General features: G+C 47.4%; 1 protein-coding gene across 2 annotated transcripts; it reads right to left on the bottom strand.

Annotated features, from left to right (window-relative positions):
* Positions 1–5,833: 5,833 nt before the first annotated feature.
* On the bottom strand, positions 5,834–25,672 carry EDA2R (ectodysplasin A2 receptor). 2 transcript variants are annotated; one of them, XM_073360999.1, is made up of 11 exons: positions 25,500–25,672; positions 22,570–22,655; positions 18,872–19,004; positions 17,465–17,575; positions 16,227–16,405; positions 15,659–15,744; positions 14,003–14,167; positions 13,362–13,508; positions 12,163–12,695; positions 11,233–11,281; positions 5,834–10,372 (listed from the first exon to the last, which is right to left on the bottom strand). In XM_073360999.1, exons 3-11 carry the CDS (start codon positions 18,917–18,919, stop codon positions 10,077–10,079), a joined length of 1,614 nt encoding a protein of 537 aa, XP_073217100.1. In that variant the 5' UTR covers positions 18,920–19,004; positions 22,570–22,655; positions 25,500–25,672; the 3' UTR covers positions 5,834–10,076. The 2 variants fall into 2 exon arrangements, with proteins under 2 accessions (XP_073217100.1, XP_073217099.1); XM_073360998.1 differs by lacking the exon at positions 22,570–22,655 and having other exon boundaries at positions 11,233–11,284.
* Positions 25,673–26,479: the final 807 nt, after the last annotated feature.

The following is a 26,479-nucleotide window of genomic DNA, read 5'->3' as shown; positions in this document are numbered from 1 at the left end:
CACAGCTCTGCCAATGCACCTCAATCCTCATTTGCAGCACCCCCTACGTTTCTTGGTTCCCAAACAGGAAGAATGAGCTGTGTGCGTTACAGTCATCTGGAAGCCAAAGGATGTGAGCTAAGTGAAAATTCAGCAGTTATATTCTGAAGTCCAGCCACAACAATCTGCAGGGAAATTCTCTTCAAATCCTGCTCTTCCAGCATGGCAAATCTGGGATTCTTCTCCAAAACTGAGCCACAATATGCCAGGCCTTATGAAGTCAAGCTGTTCTCTGTGAGCAGGCTTCATAGCTCTTAGCCAAAATCCCAAGATCTGCTTGGAAACATTCCCTTCAACTCTGGACCAGGACTTTGGAACAATCCAGGCAGGGGTTGAAGAATGCATGGCACATTTTACCGAAAACATCAGCCCAGGCAGACTAATCAACATTGTTTACACTTTGTAGCCCTCCAGCCTGGTTGGCTGTGCTTAGCACAGCATCGAGTTCTACATTTCAATATTAACTCTTAGGGTATGTTTACAGTGCAATTAGACGCCCATGGGCTAGAGGGGCTGTTCAATTGCCATGTAGACATTCAGGCTCAGTCTGGAGCCTGGGCTCTAGGAGGGTCCCAGAACTTGGACTGCAGCCTGAGTCCAAACATCTACTGCCCCTTGGCTCAAGTCAGCTAGGACAGGCCAGCCGTCTGGGTGTAATTGCAGTATAGACATACCCTTAGGGCAGGGATCGGCAACCTTGAAGAAGTGGTGTGCCAAGTCTTCATTTATTCACTTTAATTTAAGGTTTCGCATGCCAGTAATACATTTTAACGTTTTTTAGAAGGTCTCTCTCTATAAGTCTACATATTATATAACTAAACTATTGTCATATGTAAAGTAAACAAGGTTTTCAAAAATGTTTAAGAAGCTTCATTTAAAATTAAATTAAAATGCTGATCTTACGCCGCCGGCCTGCTCAGCCTGCTGCCAGCCTGGGATTCTGTTCACCTAGGCCGGCAGCGGGCTGAGCGGGGCCTGCGGCCGGGACCCCGGCTGGCAAGGGGCCGGCGGCCGGGACCCCAGACCAGCAGTGGGCTGAGTAGCTCAGCCAGCTGCCACTCAGCCCCCTGCTGGTCCAGGATTCCATCCGCCGGCTCCTGCCAGCCAGAGTCCCGGCTGCCAGCCCTGCTCAGCCCACTGCCAGTCTGGGATCCCAGCCCTGTCCACATAGAGTGGGTACCTACCTTCTCCCTGGTTCTAGCCCATTCTCTTCCACACTCAGCTCAGTGCAGAGAGAGGGAGTGCACTGAGCACAGGGCTGGGGGTGAAGGAGCAGGCTGGGAGTTGGGGTGTAGGGTCTGGCCAGGAGCTAGAATGAGGGAGGGGGCTCAGGGTTGGGGCAGGAGGTTTGGATGTGGAGTACTTACCTGAGCAGCTCCCATTTGGTGCGAGGGGTGCAGGTGGGAATGTGGTGGGGGGTGCAGGAGCTCCTGTTTGGTGCTCAGGATGGGGTGGGAATGTGGGGGGTGCAAGAGTCAGGGCCTAGGGTGTGGGGGGGCTGGATATGTGTGGGGGGTGCAGGAGTCAGGACAGGGGGCTGGGTGTGTGTGAGGAGGGTGCTGGAGTCAGGACTGGGTTGTGGGGGGTTGCAGGGGTCGGGGGTGAGGGGGTGCAGGAGTCAGGGCATGGGATGTGGGGGGCTGGGTATATGTGGGGGTGCAGGGGTAAGGGCTGGGGTGTGTGGGGGTGCAGGGGTCACAGCAGGGGGCTAGGGGTGTGGGGGTGCTCCCAGCCCCCTGCCGTGAGCCGCTCTGGGCAGGGGGCTGGAGGGGGTATGCCCTGATTCCACCCCCTTCCCCACCTCTTCTCCACCTCCTCCCCAGAGCAGCGAGCATGGTGCAGCTCTGCTTCTCCCACTCCCTCGCAAGGGCCATCAGCTGATGGTGGCAGGGAGGGAGAGGAGGAGGGGCAGGAACCCAGCACGGCGAGGGGAAGAGGGGAACTTGCCAGCCCTTCAGCAGCAGCCGACAGGACCAAGCTTCTTCACTCTGCCCTCATGGGTGGGGGGCGGAGAAGAGCAGGCCGGGGCGGGCAGGATTTTTAATGGCATACTGCTGCCTGCCGTGATCCCGGCCGCTGGACCTGCTCAGTCCCCCGCGGGCCTGGGTTTGGCAGCGGGCTGAGCGGGGCCGGCACCTGGGATCCAGCAGGCAGCAGCGTGCCTTAAAAATCGGCTCACGTGCCGTCTTTGGCACGCATGCCATAGGTTGCCGACCCCTGCCTTAGGGTGTTGTTTCAAGCATCTCTGAAAATGGAGATGCAATACTGCCCTCTCAGCTCCAAGAAAGCAGCTTCTTTAGAAACCCTGCAAGCTGAACTGCAGCCTTGCACCAGGCCTGAGGTTGTGTGGTTCAGTTGTGTCTTCACAAAAGAACAGCTTCACTGACCTTTTTCACTAGGGCTCGTCTACATACACATTGTACCAGCATAGTTAAAGTGGTACAAAGCCCCTAGTGTGGGCATAATTATACCACTATAAAGGTGTTTGTAGGGGTATAGCTTATTCTCCTTCCTATACAGGAATAAGGTATACAAGTATAAGGCACCATTAGACCAATGTAATGGTGTCCACGTTAGGGCTTGTACCAGCATAAGTATTTCAGTGAAAAAATATTACCCCAGTACCAGTACAACTTTCAAGAGTAGACCAGACTAATATTTCCAAAACTGAGTGTTTGAAGTTAGGTACCTATACCTGTATACCTAAACAAGTTGTCTCATTTTCACAGATTAAGAACCACAGCTCCAACTCAAATTATTGCACATATAACCTTAACTCTGCCCCTTTATGTGTGGTCATATCTTATTTCCTCACATGGTTTTTGTTTTTCCTATCATGTGGAACATCTTGTAGTTCTGTGTCTTACTCTGTATATGTCGGACAAACAGAATGGGGGGAAAAACTCACTGAAAACCACCAATATTTCCTTCTTAAAAATTTATTTAACTACAAATACAAAAAACATTCAAGAGCATTGAGTCCAAGAGGGAATGTGGGAAGCCCCAAAACATTCCCTAGTACATTAAAACACAGGATTTTTTTTTTTTAAAAACAGATGACGGGGGGAAAGGAAAGAGCTACAGCACTGATTTACAATGCCAGTGAATTTACAAAAATATAAATTACCTGTTCACAACCTTTACAAAAATAACATTCACCATAAAAAACACAAACCCTATGTATTTCTCTGGGCAATCCCTGACTACAGCAATTGAAAACAACAACAAAAACCTCATGAGATGCACCAGGATGAGTACTATGAGGATGTCCTCCTAGCACTTTAATTAGAGCTTTCTGAACACACGAGAATTAAGGGTGCCTGGAGCACTAAAACAGCTTTCCCAGCAGCTACCTGCTCACCTAACAGCATATTCAGGCTAATTCAATTCAGTATCCCTGTTCAAGACAGCATTTGAAATACATGCTTAAATGCCATTAAAGTCAACTGGACTTAAGCACACACTTAAAGGTAAAAATGTGCTTAATTGCTGCCCTAAACAGGGATGGACTTAAGGATTTTACTACATTCTTTCCTGAATTAGGGCCTGAGACATGACTGGGAAAAAGGAAGTCGAGCCAGGAAATATTTCCATGTTTCGAAATCAGTTATTCCCAATTGAACTCTTACAGAGGCTGAATAATTTTATTTCCTTTAGCTCATTATAAGCCATCTCTGCTCAGCATTACTTTCTACACCGAAATGCAGGATTCACACTCTCTGGAGATTCCCCACATCAGAGTTTGTTCAACATTAAAATAGAAACTAAGTCACAGATTTCTGGAAATTTCATATCCCATGCACTGTGCTGAACTTTTTCTTAAAAAAAAAAAAAAAAAGTCAAGAACAGATCTCACTGGTTTACAGCCAAACCTTCAAAATGGCCATTGACTGTGGATGGCACAATTTTTGGGGCCAAACTGAGATGACCAGAGCCTTATTTTCAGAGGTGCTAAATACCCACAGCTTCCATAGACTTCTGCAGGAGTTGTGAAAATCAAATCCAAGGCATCTCAAGCTGGGCACCCAAAAGCAGTGGGCCACTCTTTAAAATTCTGGCATTAGTAAATAACTTTGGGCCCAGTCCTGCTCCCACTGAAGTCAAGGGAGTTTTGCCCATCAACTTACCTGGAAGCAGGACCTTGAACTCCTGTTACATTATTCCTAACCATTAAAGGCCCAGTCCTGCAACCCCTTACTCAGACAATCAATCCTCTTCAAAGAATTTCATTGAAGCCAATGGGATGACTCACACAAGAATTACTTGCATAAGGGGTTGCTTGGGCCCCTAATTTGCTACACGCAGAAGAGTAACTAGAATCCAGTTAAACTAGGCAAAAACAGTCCCATCCTGTATTTAATGAACACTTTCATTAAATACACCATAATTGAACAGCTATACTGTGATTGGTCTAGTGAATACAGCCAGAGTGTGCGTCACAGTAGCTTATCTGCATGCTATACTTGAACAAAGAACCTTACATCGCAACCGCTTCATTCCTAAGGCAGAAGTTAATAAGGTTTGTCAATGAATAATATTGATCAGCCTCTGAACAACACAGTACGCAGCTTAAAAATGATAGGGCACCTTAAAATATATACATAAAAACCTTGAACTAGGGAAAGGACATGTTCGCTTAGACCAAATTCTTCAAAAGGAAAAACTCCTTTACATTGTGCTTTCCCCATTCACCAGCAAGGCTACCAGGTGAGATCAGCAAGGACAAACACCACATCAGCAAGTGGCAAGAATTTGCAACACACATTATAATACTCACATACAGAAATCACTGATTGTTAACACTTACAAAAGGATCAGCAGCATTTACCCAAGTTTAGCTTTTTCTCCCAGAGTGTAACTCCAGAGGATCATTCACTCTTAATTACATGATTATGCTGCTGAGCACTTATAGACACAGCAGCCCCTGAAACAAATGAAGGACAAGGGAAAGCCTTACATTCAAACTGGGCTGGATCCTGCATGGGGGCACTGCTGAGCACTCTCAGTGCTCCCCCTGAAGTCAATGGGAACTGATGTACTCAGCTTGCAAAACTAACTCATGGGGCAGAACTACCATTGATTCCAATAACCCATAGTTGGTGACATGAAGGGCAGGTGAAAATCCATCACACTAGTGACCAGATTTTGATTTCACTGGTATAGGAGTAAATCCTGAGTAGCCACTTAAGTCAATGACGTTACTACAAATTTATGTCGGTATAACAGAGATCAGGATCTTGGCCCCAGATCTGCATTTGCCCTGAGATGTTTTACATTTCAGGCACCTTTTTAATTAGTGCTGCATAGTTAAGTAACCAAGTAATGAGGGATAATTTATTGACATTTTAACTTAGAAGGGATAAAACGTTCAATACCTCTGTTTACTGCAAGGCAATCTCAAAAACTGCAACGAGTTGACCTTGACTTTGCCAGAGGCGAATAGCAGACAGGGAAAGCATCATGTCCAGCTTTAGGTGGCCATGCCCCGCATGAGTTGACTTGTCCTCAACAGATACCAATGTCTATTAGTAACAAACCATCCAGGCAAAATGCACACTTGAGTTTAAACAAGGCAATACTGCCCCCTGCTGGCTGCCGGGAGAAACCATGCCTTTAATTACTCCATAAAAGGCAAACACCAATTAATTATAATCTAATTACACATTCCCATGTGGTCTGTGTTCTCAGCCAACTTCAGGCACCCAGAGCTATGATAACAGCCAAGGGATTGCTATGATCAGATGAACCCAATGGGGTTTTGATATATGCATTTCCTATTGTCAAACTTTCAACCGTAACATGTAATAATGAAATCACAATACACGTCAGTCTGTTAAGACAGCCTTTACATGTCAGTTAATTAGTAATGAAATGGTTTTAGCTAGCCCAGCACTGGAACTGTCAATACCAGGGGCTCTCTAATCAGAGCTCTAGTCTTAAAAATATTCAGACATTACTCAGAACAACAGACCAGGGGCGTTACTGAGTGCACAAAGGTATAGTAGATGGCAGCCTATCCTGGGCTTAAAAGAGAGCTGACGTTTCTGTCCGAGGCTGGGATACACAGCTGATTTCAGAAAAGTGCAGAACAGTGCACACTTCTTGGACTGTAAATAGTCTGAAAATGTAACTTAGGGGAAAGAGGGCAGGAAAAAGGCAGGAAAATGCACAGAAATAAAGGGAGAAGAGGGGAGCCTGAGACACAGGATAGGAAAGGGAGGAACCATGTACCACAGGCCAAATCCTGATCCCATTGCAGTTAATGATTGTTTTGCCTCTGACTTTAATGGGACCAGGCTTTATGCTACTAGAACAGCTCTGTCATTCTCATTTGCCTCCCGTCTGAGGGTTTCTAAGGAGGCTGTGAACATTAATGGAGTAGGCCTCACAACAGATCTGCGAGGTAGGAGAGTATTATTGTCCCTACATTAGAAGTGGGGAAACAGGAATGGAGAGGTGAAGTGACCTCCCAGACACATTCAACATGTGTGGCATAGCTATGTGCGAATCTCCTGACTTCGTGTTATGCTTTATCCACAAGACCATCCTTCTGCTTTGTCCCTTTATAGCTTGATGGCTGCCAAGCACCCTTGGTAACTGGCATAAGCAATATGTTTTTCGCTCTGGAGAGTTGTTTACTAAACACAGGGAAAACCACCACCCTTTCTGCTCTCTAGCCCCTCAACTTCTGCAAAACATACCCGGAACACTCAGCAGCAGGGACACGGTGTTCTCAAATGTACCAGTGTGGTCCCTGGCAATCCACTGATGCTCAGGCAATGTGAATGAAATTAAGACAGCACTGTCAACAGCTTATGGTTCTTAGCTGGGATAAGGTGAAAGGTTTAATCAGGGACAGTCCAGCTCATTTTTCCCAAAGCTCTTGGGAAGATGAACAGTGCCCACAATGCTAACTGGATGCAGATGGTCTGATATTTTGCACCCTATTGCCTATGCACTTTGGCAGCGCTATGTATGCTCAGCAAAACTCCCTCCTCACCACCCAGTATTGTTCTAGGGACCCTAGCATCAGTGAAACTCTGAGTATATCCCAGAGCTCATGAGGTTAACTCTGCATTGGACTTGAACCCTCAAGGGTGTAGCAGGATGAAACAGACTAAATGGGGTAACTCCAACGCCAGCCCCAGATATCGGTCTCAAGCCTTCACTAAAAAAAGCAATCCCCACGTGCTGAGGTGCAGCAAAATACAGCACACATGGGAAATGTCATGCAGCCCAACACCATCACCCTGTGCAATGTGGAGCTAGCCACATTCTTCTCCATTCTTGTTTGAAACAGCCAGCTCCACACACTGGGCAAGAACCCAGGAGAGATTATTAAAAAGGCACCTCCTTTCCCATCCACTAGGTGTCAAGGTTGTGTCACCAATGAAGTAAAGATCCACCTGAAGATGGTGTTCTAGGGAGCCTATGTCATCTGCCACTTGACAGAGCCACACTCAATCCCACCTAGAGTGAACCACAGTGAAACAATGTGTTTTATGGAATCCGAATGAAAGCCCGCATCTGTCTGAATTCATGGCAAAGTGCTGATTGCAATCAGGCTCCCAGCAACACCTCTCCTTCTGGAGCAGCTGCTCTGTCAAAATGAACTCACTATGAAAGGAATCCATCACAGCTGAGTGCCAGGGCTGAAAAACACATCAATATAACAGAGTATGTCACATGCCCTGAGTGCTAGGGTCCTCTCATGAATGGACCGTGGGTGTGTTCTGCAACCACAAAACAGACTATCACAGCTGATCACCAGGGCTGGATTCCTGTCCTCTCTCCGGGAGGTGTGGGGTGTGTCATCTGGCAGGATTTCTCCAGCCTTACAGGAGACTTGGATTGTTTCATATTCTACAACTTCCTCCCACCAATCCAATTTGTCAGATAGCAGTTCAAAGTGTAACCTGCTCCTACTTAATGCACAGTAACAAGAGAAGCTGGTGGCAGCTTTGAGAAAATAGCACAAGAACCTGCAGCCACCAACCTTGGAAGCTGCCTCCAGATACCAGTTCCAGGAACTTCAGGAAGTCTAACACAGCCAAACCATGGCAAGCTCTGACAAATCCTCCTAGAGAAAATTAAAGTCAGAAGAGTGTGTCCCTATGGAACAGCCATTCTCAGAAACCAGAAAATGAGGTCATCTTTAGTCTGAACAACACATTATGTTAAAATAAGGCCGCTTCACCACTAATGGCATGATTACTTTAACAGGCAGCATAACATGGCCAGGAAACAAACCTCTGGACACCAGAGTCATTCAGCTAAATCAAATACACATGGCACTGGGATGAGAAGTCATACTTTCCTGCTCTTCCAATAGAAGCCTCTTGCAGGCAAATGGCAACCCTGGGAGTAGTATTTAGCCTCCCTGCACAGGCTAATAATCAGAACCTGACCACACAAAGGTCTGATTAATTCCAGTAGGGGGCGTTATGCACATGGCAGTACATTACACTAGCAGTGAGAAAATACTTCTGAGAATACTCCATGGTGTTTCATCCAGCATTTCCCATTATGAACTTGGCATAGTTAGTTCTTGAGGAGTTCCATCCTTTTAGTTTTTAATTAACTAGGGCAAAGGAATAGAGTGGTTGTGCCATTCAGACACCCTTCATTATTATACTGAGTTGATTTTCTTGTAGCTACATAACATACTAAACCCCACAGGCTCTGTTTTCCCACCATAGAATAGGAGCATCTCCCACAAAAGCCAATGGCAATGGCCTGCATCCTACAGCAAGAGAATTGGGCACCGGATGAGCTGAAAGCCAAGCCATCCCTCCAATCTGCACTTCAAAGGGGCGCCATCCAGGCCAAGTGGTCTCCATTTAGTGTTTAGAAGATGAGACCCTGTGGTGCTCACAGGAGGGGCAATGGAGGGGAGACCCTGACTCTGGATTACACATCCAAATTCCCACAAGGGTTTTGTTTGTGTCACGTGTTCTAAAAACTTCAGATGTGCAGAAGAGTCGAATATGTGCTGTGCTGTCCTCCAAACATCAGCACAGAGGAGCCCGTTAGCAAGCCCCTTAGGGCAAGGGAGCTGAAGTGCTTTGCAGAAGACTGGGGAATGCAGCAAGTACCCTGCCATCTGCACTGGAGCAAACTCCACCATGCTTAAAAAAATCCTGACCCACAATTAGAAATATCGCTTAACGAAAACGGTACTATTCCACAGCCAGGAAATACAATTAAACACACTGCTATTTTGGTATGGCACACAGAAATTCAGCGCATGAGTCCCTCCTCCCCGGCCAAAAAAAAAACAAAAAAAAAAAGAAAGGAGTGGCAGCTAAACAACCCTTCTCCAAGAACAGGTCCCCTGGTCGATGCACAAAAGGAGAAGTAAACAAAAAGGCAGCCACAGCAGAAAGCTGAGCAGAAAGCCAGCAAAATACAATGTCTGCCAAATGGAGAAGGCCCACATCTAAAAAGTGGGGGGGAAGAACAAATGATTATCAGGTCTCTAAGAGGAAGATACAATCAGCTGCAGGGGAGAAATCCAACACAGAGGGTCCAGACCCTCTGAGCTCCATCTTAGAGTTGGGGGATATTTTCACACACCACCATCCAGCCCCTCACTCAAAGAGTTCAATCATTACAGCTGAGATGTGATTCAAGGAAACACTGTGTGCTTGAAGGGCCCATTATAAATCCACACCTACCCATGGAGGCAAATGGCCCTGTAACCATGCATGGTGACCATGAGGGCCACGTTTCTGGGCATCAATATAAACACGTATGAAGAAATGTGGCATTTGGAGGTACCACGTGCAGCTGCCAGCTATCACCAGCACAAGGTAGGTCTCAAGCAGTGGACAAGAGAGAGAAGTTTGCTGAGTGAGCACTCACAGACTCATCATTCTACTGTGATTCTACCCCAAGGATTCAAAGGCAACCCCCACACAGCCCACAAAGAATGGGTAGGAAACCAGGCAGCAGCATCGCTGCCAGATTCACCCAGCCAAAATGATGCCTGGAGTTGCCCCTCCCTCTGTGTGCGGAGGCAGCAACGTGGGTTTCCCCTAGTGTTGGCAGCCCTGGGCCTGGCTCATAATGAAATGATCACAGAGTAGGAGCAAGGCGTCGAAGCGCTGGAGTCGCTGTAGGACCCGGGCCAGGGCGGGAACAGTGACTGTGTCTCCTGAGGAGGCGAGGTGAGCAACGAGCTGCTTGAATCCAGACATCCTGCTCACCAGATGGGATGGGACCCCCAGCTCCACCCCCACGTGGCTGAAATTCTTGAGACCAGACAAGCAAGGGTCCAACTGGAAGCCGAGTGACAGCACCAAGGAGTGGGGGAGCTGTGCTATGGGGAGACCTGGGGATGGCAGAAAAGTGAGATGAGAGCCTGTCTACTTAGCGAGGGAAGGGTGTCCTGAAAATAAGGCAGTGAGGCCCATACCACGGCCCCTGTCCCACCCATCTGATGGGCAGCTGCAACACCCCCTTCTGCCTGGCCTCACCACAGAGGGAACTTTTGCCACAGGGCACCAATGCATATCCTTTCAGAGCTTAGCCGCATGGAACCTGCCTCTCAGCCCCAGGGGAGCTTAATCCTCACCACAAGCAGACTTTTCAAACTGCCAGGGGGTGCTTGATCCCCGGCTCTGCCCCAAGCCCAGCCCCCAATCCACCCCTTCCCCCAAAGCCCCACCCCCACTCCGCTTCTTCTTGCCTCCACTCCACCCCTGCCCAGCCTCTTCCCATGCACCCTGTCCCCCAAGTGCACCGCGTCCCCGCTCCTCCCCCTCCCTCCCAGCCTCCCTGCATGCGGCGGGAGGTGCTGATCGGCGGGCGGAAGGTGTTGGGGCGGGGGAGCTGATAGGAGGCTGCCAGTGGGTGCTCAGCACTCACCATTTTTTCCCCTATGGGTGCTCCAGCCCCTCAGCACCCACGGAGTCAGAGCCTACGATCCTCACTGTTAATAGAGATAAACTATGTGCCTGTCCCCCAACCCACCCACATTCCAAAGTGTATCACAGAAGGGCTTGTCTATTCCCCGCATTAATGCCACAGGCCCCGTGAAAGAGGGTCAGCCACAGATCTCTATGTCAACAGTCAGTGCGACACTGGCCAGGCTGGGGCTCTGCAGGTGCCCCTCACCCCATGGTCTGCCTCCACCTGAACCCCAGGGGAGCAAGGGCATGACTGAAAAATGCTGCCCAGACATCCACTCACCTTGTGTGGCTCTGCTAATCTCACTCACAAGGCTCAGGACATCATTCACCTGCTAAGACAAAGACCCCAAGGATTGGGGAGATTCATCAGAGAATGAGCAACAATCACATGTGGATCTTGTCAGTGCTCCACTCACAGGACCTACCATGTATTAGTAATGGCCTGGATATTTCTATTCAGGACATCACCACTCAATTAGGACAGCAACCCTATTAAGATGCTCTAAGTTCTTCCAGCAAACCATCATCTCAATAAAGAAGTACTTGAACCTAAACTAGTAACTTAATTACCTGCTAGACATTTTTTAGACTTTTGTTAATCACTAATCCGTCACAAACTGGTGAGGAGACCAGATGGCTCAGGGGACTGGGAAGCTGAGTTGTTCACCACTAGGTCAGTTTTCCATACTGGCAAACATGCAAAGATGATCCGTGGGTGATGCAAGGATCAGGTGAAGTGCACAGTTCCTGCTGAGTTAAGGATATGCTTGAACTTTGCCCTTTTGCCAGGCTGAGTATCTGAACCCAGCCCAGGTTGGTAGTGACTGAGTTTTGCTACCATCTGATAGCTCTTTGGTGGCCCTTAGATAAGTTGGTGGGTCTTAGACCAGTTCCTTGCAAACAGAAAAAGCACCACAACTGGCGACTTCCCTTGGGCTCTCAACACCAGTTAGTTTAATGGTGGAAGTGTTACGTGCTACCCTGGCCAACGGGAACTGGGCGGTGTCCCTTCCCAAACTCATACCACACAGTTCACTGAACGGCAGACGGTTATGACTTTTGGACGGTCACTACCAGCCAGTGCTACATCTGAACCTGCTCAGAGGTGAAACGTTTTGTACCCCCAGCCCCTCCAATATCCCGTCCCTCCCTGTGTGAGCCCCGTAGTAGCTGTTATTATACAGAGGGGGACAAGATGGGAAGAACTTACAGGCTGCTCCCTGCTTTCAGCAGTGGGAATTTGGAAGGATGAGGATGACCCCCTGGCAGGGTCCAGATCAAGTTCACTTTGTGTTATCAGAGGGGCACCAAACAGGGGCACTTCAAGGGTTAGTTCATCTGTATGTCTCCGGACCCTCTGAGCCACCTGCTTCTCTGCATCCTCCTGGTTTTTGGTACCCGTAAACTCAGCCTGGGTGGAGAACTTCTGCAGATCTAGCTCCGTGCATTCCACCGGGGCATGGGGCCACCTGGGTTGCATCTCTGAAGCACATGATGAGAAGGGAGTCAGGGCCTCTGTGAACCCAGCTGGGCCCTGCCTGGCATCAGAGGATGACGAGACCCCCGCAGAATAGTCGCTGAACCCTGAGTTCCTTATCAGGGGTTGGGTCTCCAAGACGCTCCTCGCCAGCTGGGATTTGGGATTGGGGCTGATGGCAATCGCTTCCGCATTGGGCTGGAGAGCAGGGATCTGCAGGCCTATGGCTTCACCATCCGAAATGAACTGAACCGGTTCAACGGGACCTGGAACCAGAAACCCCATGGCTTAAAAGTATGTTGGTTTCCCTTCCACCAGCCTCTCCACCTGCCAGGGCTTGGCCTCCCTCCAGTCAACCACTCCTTAAAAACCCCATTTCCCCCGGGGCACTGCACTGCCAATGCCTGTCTCCAGCTGCAGAGGAACAGACAGGACAGGACTACTCAGTGCCTTTTGTCTGCGAGGTGGTAGTGAGCACTGCTGAACAAAGCAAGGCTCCCCGCTCTTCCAGGGGTCGATCACCAGCCCTCCAGGGTCACTCCCACTGCAACAGTCAAGCACTCTCTCCTCCAGAACCCACACATCCCTAGGAGAGAAAGACACTGAAGCTGGAGGAGTGAAACCTACATCTTCCCAAAGCCAGTGCAACGTCTTCTGAGTTCAGAATCCTCCCCAGGCTTCCACCTTTCACCCTGAGGAAGATTCCTAGTGGCACTGGGCTCTGTCCACCTTGATTATTCCAGTGTCTGACCACAGGGGCTGACCCTGGCAGTAAGCCTCATGGCAGCAGAGATTTTGACAGCCCGCCAATGGGGTGCTCCTTCCTGCCTGAGGAATGGAAACTGAACAGATATTATGATGTGAGGGTCACAGCCCAGCCTGCCCTTCCCCCCAGACCCAAGCTAAAGCAGCAGAGCAATGAGAGACGTTACCTTCTGCTTGCCTGGAGCATGGGCTCAGGTTCTTCACACCCAAGCAGCAGGGACTAGACATCTGTTCCTCACAGGGAAACCTGCTTGGCATGGCTGAGGCCCAGAACATCACCCTCTGGGCCGAGAAACTCTGGGTCCTCAGAAACACTTTAAAGGATAAAGAGCAACTGATATCAGCAAAGACCTGACTTGTTTTCCCAGAATGCACTCGGCCATCTGGTACGGCTATCTATTTGGTGACTGTAAAATTTAGGAGCAATCAGGCCTCGCTTCCTGGCATGGAGAGGGCTAGTGCCGTGCACTGTTCCCCATGCAGCTGTGCCAATGCCCCTCAATCGTATCTCTCTAACCTACTCCTCCTTGCTGTTTCCCTCATCCTCTTAATTGTTTCAGCCTCTGCTGCTCTAGCCCTGGCCCCCTCACCTCCACAACTGCCAAAATCTCCTCAGTCTTGACCCAGCCTGGGAAAACCCGAGAAGAGAAAGCACTAACCTCGCAAGTGACAACCTTGCTGGCCCCACCTGGAACGCTGTTGGAATCTGAGCCCTTACATCCTCCTCCTCCTCCTCTTCCCTGCTATTTCTAGGGAAGAGGGGGCAGGGCAAGGAGGACCAGAGGGATGCTGCTTTGCATTTACTCACCTCGCTGACACTGGCTCTTCCAGAAGCGCTTGCAGCAGATGATGGCGAGTGCCAGCAGCACCAACGCAATGATGACTAGCGCACTGCTGGTTAGCACTAGGAGGGCAGTGTCCTGGGGAGGTACTGTGGGAATCGCTGCCTTCACCAGGCTAGACCTGGAGCTGCCTGCAAACATACCAGCCAAAGACAGAGGTCAGAGTCCCATCATCACCACATGGTGAGCTGCAGGATGCTACAGAAAAGAAAGCAGACAGGACCAGTGCAGCACAGATCCAGCCTGGAGTGATTAGTACATGACCAGTTACAAGGATATTAATCCCTTAGGACAAGAGGTCTCAACCTGGAAGTTAAAAGCACCTAAGGGGTTTAGGAGCCTAATTCCCACTGACAGTCAAAGAAAGTTAATGGACTTTGACCACTTAAGAGTGACTTAGGAATCTCTGTCAGAGATAGGGGATATTGAATTACATGCACCACTGGCTTGCTCCACTCCACCATTCCTCCCACCTCCTGTTACTCTTAGGAATCTAAGTCCATTAACTTTCTTTGACTGTCAGTGTGAATTAGGCTTCTAAACCCCTTAGGTGCTTTTGAAAATTGAATATAATAATCCAGTGCCATCCAGTAGCACGGTATTTTTAGCTCCAGTTTACAGATGGAGAAACTGAGACACAAGCAGTTTAAGTGACTTGTCCACAGCCAGTGTGACTCAGTGGCAGAACCACCAACTGGACCCAGGAGGACTGAGAAACAACAGCTAAAATTATCTCCCGGCTGCAGAACGACGGCAAAGTGAAGGGGATGATTTTCCTTGATTTTTAACAACAGAAATAACAAACCATTACAGGATAGAGAATGGCTGAGCTGCTGAGTCTGACCACACAGATACTCACGTTTACCATGGCACTGCTGGCCCCAGCTGCCCCTCCCCTCCATACATATACTGTCAGTATTTCCTTGGTCAGATCGCACTGGGGCAGAATTCTTCTGCTACAGCTAGCGTAATAAACTTCAAAACAAGGACTAGTCATTTAAATGAATAAGCACAGCCTCTGCAAGGACACTCATGAGGACAGAAACAACAAAAAGCCTCAACCTTCATGTTTCAGGGCAAAAGATGATCGGCAGCAGGGGTCAGGAGGGAATTTTCTTTTGCACACTTAGGGCAAGTTTACACTACAGAATTACTTTGCTATAACTACTTCAGTCAAGGGCATAAAGAATCCACAGCCCGAGTGATGTAATTATACTGACCTAAGCGCTGGGGTAGACAGTGTTATGTTGGTGGGAGAGCTTCTCCCGCCAATGAAGCTAACGCCTCTCGCGGAGGTGGATTAACTAAACCACCAGGAAAGTTGTTCTCTCCCGTCGGCTTAGAGTGTCCTCATTAAAGCGGTACAGCAGCACAACTATGCCAATGCAGCGTTTTAAGTGCAGACCTACCCTTAGTTATACCGTGGGGGGTTATGCCTTCATTTGAAGCGTGTAATTGGCCACTGTCGGAGACAGGTGATACTGAATTACATGCACCACTGCCCCGCTCCACTCCACCACTCCTCCCATCTCCTGTTAATCCTGCAGGGCTCACCCCGTGCCCTGTGGAATAACATGTTACACAGCGAAAGACAGCAGGTTGCAGTGCTGCGGGCTACGTACACTGAGGCTCAGAGGAAGGCGTCTGCTTTGTGCATGGGATGCATTCCAGATCCTGCAGCCCGCCAATCCGGGTTTTACTGTAAAACCTGCCAAAGAGAAAGTGGAGAATGCTCTAACAACAGGACAAGGTATAAGAGAATTGTATATATCAGGGATCGACAACCTTTGGCATGTGAGCCGCCAGGGTAAGCCCCCTGGCGCGCTGGGCCGGTTTGTTTACCTGCCGCGTCCGCAGGTTTGGCCGATCGCAGCTCCCACTCCCACAGGTTCACCACTCCAGGCCAATGGGGGCTGCAGAAAGCCGCGGCCAGCACATCCCTCAGCCCACACCGCTTCCCGCAGCTCCCATTGGCCTGGAGCAGCGAACCGCGGCCAGTGGGAGCTGCGAGTGGCCGAACCTGCGGACGCGGCAGGTAAACAAACCGTCCCGGCCTGCCAGGGGGCTTAACCTAGAGGGCCATGTGCCAAAGGTTGCAGATCCTGGTATATCTCATCTTTTTGAACAGCACCTCCCTATGCCCTCCCAAGAGCATCTGCTGCTGGTGTTCCAGCTGCCAGCTGTACTCACCCTGGCAGACATTCCCCACAGGCTGCATTGGAAGTGGCAGTGCAGTTGGATTTCTGGACACGGTTGATGAGGGGGCAGGAAAGACAAGGTTTGCAACCATGGAACCCCCAGCTGTCCTTAAACCTCCTGGGAGGGCAAGCAGTGCACTGTGCATCCCTTCCTTCACCATAGCCACACTCCTGCAAGAGACAAGCGCAGGGCCATGTCTGAGACAAAGAAACGGCATCAGATCCGAAGATACCACGGAGGGAAGAAGCTGTCCTATTCTCTAGAGGCAGATGGCTTCTCTTCAGTGAGAGAATTCTCCGTTGCCTTTCACACTCTGGGCAACTCACATCTTTGCACTGCACTGAAGCAGACAGCAGCAGTGCTGTGTCTGTGCAAACAAATGGGGCAGCCATTCTGCACTCAGCAATAGCTCACACATTGCCTCAATCACTGAAACTTGTTTTATTGCGAGGGAGATGCTGGTGTAATGCTGTGCCCTCGGGGGGAGGAGAGGGTTTGCTGGCAGCTGGGATCAAACAGTATTAGCCTGAGTTAGTCAAGGCTATACAGGCTCACTAACCTCAATGGAGTGTGTAAATCACACCCATTCAGTATGGCGTTCTGTCCCCTTCTAGTGGTGACTGGATCATATATAGAGATTGAGGAGTCTATAGTCTTGGTGAACAGAGCTAGGTCTCTTAGCTTAGGCATAGATGCTCATTTATAGAGCCAGAGATCCCAGGTGGAAACCTGCTGCCAGTGACCCACACAAGGACAGAGGTTAAGGGTCTATTTCAAGAGTGGGTGAGGTTCTGTGACCTGCAATGTGCAGGAGGTCAGACTAGATGATCACGATGGTCCCTTCTGACCTAAAAGTCTATAAGTCTATGAGACATTGTCTAGCTCTGACCAGAACACTGGAGTTATCCACCAGAGGGATTTTTGACTTCCCCTGGGAGCTGGAGAGGATGGACTCTCCTTGGTGTTTACGTAATAAGATGCACCAATTTGAAACCTCTCCTTACTTATGGTACTTCCATCTTCCCATCCTCCTATCCCTATCCCTGCATCACTTATGATCAGTGGAATAGTCTAACCTCCCATGCAAATGAAGCTCTGTTCTTTTTAAAGGCACAGGCGCCCATATCAGAGAAAGCTCTAACTCTATCCTTCTAGTAAAGGCTAGCAGAGGATTCATCTAGTACCACCAGTGCCAACAATCCAGGTTCATCTCAGAGCAGCCAAATTACCTTGGAAAGCTCCCATCCAGGGCCACACTCTCTGCAAGGAACACACTTCCTGTGCTCATCCAGATACTCACTCTCCTGGCATTCCATTGGGTTTGGAGCAGCACCTCGGACCTGGAGAAACAACTGGGGTTACTACAAGTCCCAGAACACTCCTGAGGTGAACCAAGCATGTTGTTTACTGGGCAAAGCTTTCTCATTGGAAGGAACATTTGCCTGCATTCTTTGCACACTGTGGCCACTGGGAGCTGTGGGCAGCTGTGCCTGCGGACGGTCAATGTAAACAAACTGCCTTGTGGCCTGCCAGCGGATTACCCTGATGGGCCGCATGCAGCCCGCGGGCCGCAGGTTGCCCATCACTGCTTTAGTAGATGCTTGTGTTGCACCAGGAAAACCTGACTTTGGCAAGAGCAAAGCCATGTGCCTTCTTCCCAAAGAGCAGTAAGAGGTGCAACTGGCTAAGCAGAGACAGAGGAGGGACTTAAGTAGTAGGTCATGCAGCTGAACTGTCCATTCCTTGTGCCATTTGGTTGCACTTAAAAGTGAAGTGAGGTGCTGTCAGTTTTTATTTCCAAACTCATGTTGGACACTCTTTTTTAAGTTCAGGTCAGCAGCTTCCCTCATGGGAAATAACTTGTTATCCTGGTCTGCTAAACAGTCGGACTATTCCTAACTTACAAGCATCACAAAGATCTACGTAAATGGAGCAGTGGAAAGTACCACCAATGTGGTATCCAGATCTGCAGAGAGCACCAAACTGGATGGAGCACACAAAGCAGATGTTCAATCCAGAGCCTTAGTTGGTATAGAGCTGGCGAGAGGCAAATACCTCCACTCAGAGGAGCTCATGTTCATGTGATTTGGCATGAAAACAGTGCAAGAGAAGATAAGTTAACTACACAGTCTTGGGTCAGTGGGGCAGAAGGAATCTGGGGATACGTAATATGGGGCACAGAACATAGCAAGGGATAACTATCAGTTCTCTGAAGAACTAAAGCCACACTTTATATTACTGGGCACCATACTGCCACCCAAGATTTTAATGCAATGAATGGAATTCATGGCCAGAACTCAGCACAAGACACAAAACTGATTTGAATCCTCTGCTTCAAACTGAACAGAACTAGTCAAAGGCACTAGGTAAGGCTAGCCTACAGACTTACAGCCTGGTCATGCATTCCTTGGTGAAATCCTGGCCCCACTGAAGTCACTGGCAAAACTCCTATTGAGTTCAGCGGGGCCTGGATTTCAGCCCCCCCCCCCCCCGAATTCATTTGGAATTTGGACCATGCAAATAATACAGACCAGAGAGAGCAGAGCACATAGAGAGAATTCAACAGAAATCAAACTGAAGCTATTAAAACACATTAGGCAGAGTTTTTGGTTCATTTGTTTCAAGTGGGTTCCTACCTCGGTGACAAGAAATAGGGTAAAAACCAGCATTGGGCCTCTCTTCATGTCACTTCTCTCATAACCTCATGCACCAAATGAGGAAAGGAATTAATAACGCCGTGTCTGCCTCATGAGGTCGGCTCATTGGAATCTAAACATTAAAGAAGAGTACAAAGGGCTTGAGAAACATGCTTTCAAAGGAAGCTACTGTTCTAACTTGAAACAATTCAAAAATGGGTGGAGCGCAAGTTTTTGTCAGTCCAGCCACAGGCCTCATTAGGAGCAAGTCAAAGGACAGCCTGACTAATGTTCACATAGTAGGGCCTAGTAACATACTGGAAAGAATGATGTTACAGCAGTAGATATATGAGCCCTCTCCACTTCTCTTCCTGCCCCAGTCATAACCCATTTCTATCTATGCCACCATTTGAAACTGTAAATTTCATTTTGTCACAAACAAAATGAAAAGGGCCCCTCAGTAAATGTTCCTTGTTATGCCTTTTCAGCCCGCTCAGGTCTGATCTCCTACCACCCTTATGAGCCCTATGCAAAGTAGGCTGCACTTTGGAAGTGGGCTATTGGCCAGGCTTTTCCCACTATCCAAACAATCAGGACTCATCTCATGTGGCGTCTCCACTGGATAAGCACAGAAAGCAAGATATTAGTTATTACTATCAACTCACATACCCTGAGCAAAATTAAGGGCACTAAATTTATCTAGCCCAGTAAAGCAAAGATCGCAGAAGGGATGAGATCACAGTCCATAAATAGCTTCAAGATTACTGACACGATAGAGTAAATAGAGTTTGTCATAGTCTCAGAAGATGGTGGTCAGGGAGCTATGGGCTGAAGCTAAAGGAGGAAATGTTTAGGCTCAATATTAATGTCTAGTTAGGGCCTATTTCCATTAGAAAAAAATAGAAATGAGCCTGAACCATCATCCCAAATATGAACCAATCACAGATTTGAATCCAAGTTCATATCTGAAATTTGTCTCCATAATAGGGTGACTCCAAACACCTTGAAACTTTGGATAAGTTCAGTGTTTGAAGCCCCAAGTTCAGCACTGTTTAGATCCATGGTTTTGCGTCTGCTCATTATAGAGGTAAAACATTCAGATATGGAGTTTGGAATGGAGGCTTTGATTTGGGCCCATATCTATGAATAAAAACAAATGGAATAAGAGCAAATTCCCAAGTGAAGTGGAAAGGCACCATTCACTAGGGTGTCTTAAGAACAATGGGGACCTGATCTTGGTGGGGGACCCCAGGTGACACCCTAGTACAAAAAATAAATAGTAATAAAAAAGAACAGGCAAGGTGAGACAATAATAGGAATGATGTAGGGAGTAGGCCTCCCAAATATAGTTTTATCCTTCATAATCTTTTCTATCCTTTGTATCTATGGTTCCATGGTCCTCACTCCTGTTTAGCAATACCTGGCCATTGAAAGCTTTATTGAATTTCTGGTGTGGGTTACAGCAGTGGAATTTTTAAAATTTTCTCGTATAATACCAAAACCAAGGCCATCAATTTACTTGTGAAGTCTAATTTGTAAGTGAAATTTACATAAACAAAACAAGCTCACACAGCATTGTCATTGTGGGGGCCTCGGGTACAGTGCACCTCAGTGCCTCCTATTCTCTGCTTATGACACATAATAGTATAGTCTCCTATGGGCTACAATGCTTGGGTCTAGTTCTGATTGCTGGATTTAGTTTGGAGGTGCTGGTGGCCTGCGATATGCAGGAGGTCAGACTAGATGATCTGGTGGTCTTAAACTCTATGACTGCCCTCAATAGAAAGCCACCTTGAGATTCTAAAAAAGAAAAGGAGGACTTGTGGCACCTTAGAGACTAACCAATTTAGTTGAGCATAAGCTTTCGTGAGCTACAGCTCACTTCATCGGATGCATACTGTGGAAAGTGTAAAAGATCTTTTTATATACACACAAAGCATGAAAAAATACCTTCTCCCACCCCACTCTCCTGCTGGTAATAGCTTATCTAAAGAGATCACTCTCCTTACAATGTGTATGATAATCAAGTTGGGCTATTACCAGCAGGAGAGTGAGTTTGTGGGGGGTTGGGGGGGGGCAGAGGGTGAGAAAACCTGGATTTGTGCTAGAGATTTGGGTGGGAGGAGGTATTGTTTCATGGTCTCTGTGTATATAATGTCTTCTGCAGTTTCCACAGTATGCATCCGATGAAGCGAACTGTAGCTCACGAAAGCTTATGCTCAAATAAATTGGTTAGTCTCTAAGGTGCCACAAGTACTCCTTTTCTTTTTGCGAATACAGACTAACACGGCTGTTACTCTGAAACTTGAGATTCTAGTAAGTGGTTAAAACATCTGATCCCAATTAGGTTAAAATGAGCTATTCTCCCATCTCTGCAGAAGCTGTACAGAATCTCAAAGCAACTGCCAGAATAAGATCTCATTTTCCGGATAGGGACCTAAACATCTCACAGTATCAGTCTCTTCACTGATTTTATAGGGAAACAACCTACAGTCATTGTTCTGCATTAATGGGAATCTATGAACTTGGTGAATAAAACCTGTTAAATTATTGAATGATTTCATGATTTGTTAAAAATCTCAGTGAAAACAGCTTTCCCCTATTTAAACACTCCCTTGTATGTGTAATATGCACCCAAAATACCGCACTAAAACTATTGTAAAATGAAGTGGTTTGAACCATTAATGTAGAATACCATAGTTTTGGTAAACTTGCTGTTTTCTGCAGTTCCACCATTCTTATCCCACTGGGTTAGACTGCAGCATTTATGCCAGGGCCCTGGGGAGGGGTGGGGCAGGACAGCATCAGCGAGACTGTATCTCGGGAGACAACCTCACAGTGGATGAATCTGATGAACTCCCAGGCGCACCAGCCATACCCCTCTCTTATGGCATCATGCTTCCCAGGGGAAGCACAAGACCCTGCACTCCCCAGAGTACAGGAACTGCAGAGACTGCTGGTATAGGAGGCCCTTAGGTAGCTGCAAAAAGCGGGAGGAAGCTTCACCCTTGCACTCCGCCACAGTGTGCCCATGCAAGGGCCACTCACAGCGTAGCCTTTTAACTAGACAATAGGATATTTCACGGAGGACTTAACAAGCTAGACTGGCACCTCGCAATACATAGATCTACAACTGCATACTGAGGCCCTGATTAAAAGCCCACTGAAGTCAATGGGAGTGTTTGGATTAGGCCCTACCTAACTTGCACTTTCCTTGAACATTGGTCAGACTTCATATTCAACTGAAAACTGTTGTTTTTTTCCCCCAGTAGATGCTTGATTTATAAATATCCAAAGCACTGAATTGAAATAAAAATCCAGAAACTGACAGCAAAACTCAAATTCTTTCACGGAAGATCCCTGAAATTCGAGGGTGCATTTTGTTTTTGGTTTATAACCCTAGTCTGACCTACAATCTTTACACAGTGAAGAAAATATATATTTGTTTGATAAACGCTTGCCATCTTTTGAGATGGTTCCTGCTGTTCCTAATGGATTTCAAGGCGTCTGTCTACATTTTCAAAGTGGCAAAGGGATTTCAATGGACCAGGATAGTGGCATCAGGTTTAGCATTACTGGATTATCAGGCCAACATATTAGAGTTAAGGGATCATAGAAGATGTGCCTAGTCTTTGCTGGTAACATACAGCACTACTTGCAATATACCAAAACAGGAAAAATTGCTATAAAACACTTACTGCATATCTGAAGTTGGCAGCTGGTAGAATTGGGCAGTGGAAAACAGGTCAGGCAGATTAAATGCCATCATGTGGGTTATATGTTGCTTTAAAAAAGAAAGAATGACAATGTTAAATAAAAGCAACAGGAGAAAAAGAATTTTTTAAAATCCCAAAATATTAACCTGGAAAATATTCCTGCATGTCTAGGATTTTCCCCTGCTATTAGTCAAGTCCCTGCCTTTAGTGCAAATATCTTCTGTTCCCCAATCACTCAGTGCTATTCATTTTGTTCTGCAAGCATTTCTTGACACTATATTTGCTTAATATATAGGACTCTGAGCCAAATTCTTCTATCTTTACTCATATCAAATAGTACCTTACTTTGTAAACAGTCCCACTGATTTTAACATGGTTACCTGCAGAATAAGGTATTGCTCGTCATAAGTAAAAAGTGGCTGAATCTTTTAGCCTGGTTTGGAAATAAACATGTTTTTCAGTGAACTTGTAGACTTTCTCCGAGTCACAAAAAGGCCAGTAAGTGTGTAATTTGTAATACTTCAAGCTAAAAGTTTTGTTTTCTGTTTATTTTTAGAAGAAAACACCCCAATATCAAAAGTGGGAGTGTGCAGTGCTGATTTTACATCTCTCTGACATGATGGCAATTTTTTAATTTCCCACTCTTGTCGTAATGGTCATTTTAGACTTCTGTTTGTTTCTTTCAACTGTGTTCTAACAGCAAATAAAATGAGACTTTAAAATACAGTAATAATACCCAATGCAGGAGTTATTGTATTATTATTATGTGCATTCCTGTAGTGCTCACAGCACGCAAAATGCCATTTGAACACATAGGAAGACCTATATCATCCCCAAAAGAATTTAATCCGAAGCCCCAATCATGTGCTGGGATCTGATTAATACAGAACTCCGCACCCATGTGAAGTTCTGTTTTACTTCAGTGAGATTCCTCAGGAGTGCTGAGAGCCAAGTTAGCAAATCACAATGCAGGATTGAGACTTAAGATGACAAACAATACAGGAAAGAAAGGGATACACTTGAGACCTTGAAATCAATGGGACTGCTCATGTACATACAGTTTGTCTTGTGCATAAGTGTTTGCAGGATCATGGCCATAATATGTATAATTTTTATATACAATATATGTTTTATATACATACTTATACACTAGGATCAAGATCGCCAAATGTGACTAGTCTGTGTTGGGGGTTGTTTGAGTATTTTTCAGTGCCTCAAATTTTTGGATAACCAATCTGAGCACCCATTTTCTAAAAATCAGGCCATTTTAGAGTGTCTCAAACTGACTTCCCAAAATCACTGGTATCTTTTGAAAATCTTGGCTTCTTTTTTGTCTGTTTGTTTTTCTCCTCAACCTATCCATTATTAACTGGCCAGTTTCTTGATTATTGTAACAATTTTTTGTACCCCCATGTTACTCCTTTTTGCTTTTGTCCTCTTTAATGTCTAACACATAATACCACTGACAACCTGTCATTCATACTCAGCTCAAAGGAAAAAAATTGTGCCTAATTTGTAATTAATTTTACAAAGAAAACCATTTCTAATCTGTACTTACTAAGAATTACTCCAAATGAACATAAAAATGCTTAGTACATTTCAGTTGCTAGACAGAAGAATTTAAAATATTTACAGATGAAGAGCACACCCAGAGATACCATAAATGTTATCCACACAGTGCTCAGGAAATGCATTTTTAAGAATTAAAGAAATTATCAACTACTAGATCAACTGCTAGCTCATTATTTATTAAAAACTTGAATATGAAGTGTTACGATCATAGAAAAAGTGGCTTGTACTCATCCATATTTGCGGGTGCCAATCCTAAACTCAACAGCGTAGTTTATAATAAATAACCAATCAGATTATTAATTTGTAATCTTCACTAATAGTTTTCGTTGGCTGCAATCTCAGCCTTGAAATCTACAGCTCAGCGCTCTAAACACTTTGGTGTCTGCTGTGTTTTAGAATCGGGCACGCCACCCCCGCAATCGCTTGAGTTCAAGTGTCGAAACCTGCAGCGTGCCCTTGCAGACCAGAGTGGTGTCACTTACCAGTGACTCTTTGGCGCGCAGTCAAAGTATTCCAGGGTTTATTCCAAAGTCTGCGTTTGCAGGGAGCAGACTATCTGGGCCGTTTGTAAAGCGAGCAGATGAACCCCCATCCGCGGGGAGTGGGAGACAGAGCTAAGGCTGGAGACTGTACCTGCAAGTCCTGACTTGCCCAGCGCACCACGTGTCAGTATCAGTTTCCTTCCTCTCCGGACCCTTTGCACAGCTAGTGCAGATCCGTTACCCCCTCGCTCCCGGGAAGAAACGGAGGGCCCTGCTTTCCAGTTTGGTACCGGACAATCATAACCTAGACTCTGAGCGCGGAAACTTACAAGGAAAGCTGATTAAGAAGACCGATCCTTCCTGGCAGCCCGCTTCTCTTCTCCCTACAAGGATCTCTAGCTGAGACAGAGACAGGCTCGCCCACTGGAGCCTCTCCATCCCCTGCAGCACAAACGGCAAAGGGCGAGGGATGCTCCAGCGCGCTGGGATATGCCCAGGCATGTACACAGCACAGCGACTCCGCAGGCTATGAACCAGCCCCAGACCTGTTCATGCCGGAGAGCCCGAGCCAGAGCGAAAGCAATGCACGGGCCGGGATTGGACACACGCAACCCAGGCGGACAAGTAGATTCAGGGCGCCGCATCTCGATTACAGCCGCTACATACCGGGCATTCCCCGGTTGTTTAGCATCTAGAGATGCGGAGTAACCTCAGCCGCCCCGGCAGGCTGGGTGGGAAGTCCAGGGACAAGACGAGGCAGCTCAGACACAGAGAGGTGATAGGCAAATAACTGCCCTACCCATGAGACAGGCAAGCACCAAAAGGCATCAGGTGCCAGGCAAACATGTCCCATTTTACCTGCTTCCCAGCCGCAGCGATCCTGGTGCGGGCTCCTGAGCAAGTCCGGGCTGTTCTGCCCTGCCCCAGGCAGACCCACCGGCTGGCCCGCAGCCCCACGGTTGATGAAATCAGCTGCAACACCCACCCGCCCTCCTGCCCTGGAGGGACCCACGAGAGGCGAAGTTCCACCCCGGGACTCCGCCCCCACGGGCAGGCCCGGCTCCCCATTGGATATAAGCAGCCCTCCTGGGCGAGGCGATGCAGATCAGCCTGCCCAAAGGGGCGGGGCCTGACGGCGGCAAACAAGGTGGTGGATGTCGAACGGTTCGCCGCGGCGGCCGGGCTGGGGACAGCCTCAGGGTCTGTGGCTGAAGTGCATTACCAATAAGCAGCAGGGCGGAGTGGCTTGAGAAGGGGTCACAGCAGCACAGCGAGCAGTTTGGGGTTATTTCGAAAACTGCGAGGCACAGAACAGCAGGGCAGCGTAATGCTACACAATAGCACCACGAGATGCAGGAGAACACAACAGGACAGACCAATGCAATCCAACACAACAGCACAGCACGTCATAATATGAAAACGGGGTGTAATAAAATACCCTATGGCCACACAGTACAATAAAAACAGGCGGAGTGCAGCGATACAGTAGGACAGGATAGTTCATAAGAGTATGGTAGTACCATGGTTAGAACAAAACCACAGCAGAACCACCCCAGTTATAGAGTGCAGTATCCTGCAGTGATAATTGCAACACCGTTCACTGACCTCAACCAAGTAAAATATAATACATACAATGATGAACACAAACAAGAATGACAGAGATACCATTAAGCCATATAGCACTGCCTCTGGAACAGAAAAGGACAGTCACGCTAAACACAGACAGGGAATACCAATCGCTGCAATGCCGTTATTTTGGGTAGATACTTGATATATTGCACCTGGCAGAGAAACAAGAGTTTTGTCTGCTATTATTAATTTTTACTACTGTACACCTA

This window comes from Lepidochelys kempii, chromosome 9 (assembly GCF_965140285.1).
Source record: "Lepidochelys kempii isolate rLepKem1 chromosome 9, rLepKem1.hap1, whole genome shotgun sequence".
In the NCBI taxonomy this organism is placed as follows: domain Eukaryota; kingdom Metazoa; phylum Chordata; order Testudines; family Cheloniidae; genus Lepidochelys; species Lepidochelys kempii.
Note: the sequence above shows the minus strand (reverse complement) of the source record. Positions and strands in the feature narration are given on the sequence as shown.

Coding starts and splice junctions, on each gene's coding strand:
- EDA2R (XM_073360998.1), bottom strand. CDS start 18,919: ATGAAGAGAGGCCCAATGCTGGTTTTTACCCTATTTCTTGTCACCGAG. Junction 17,576..18,871: donor CCCTATTTCTTGTCACCGAG/GTAGGAACCCAC, acceptor TTGTTTCTCCAG/GTCCGAGGTGCTGCTCCAAA. Junction 15,745..16,226: donor TGTGGGGAATGTCTGCCAGG/GTGAGTACAGCT, acceptor TCTCTTTGGCAG/GTTTTACAGTAAAACCCGGA.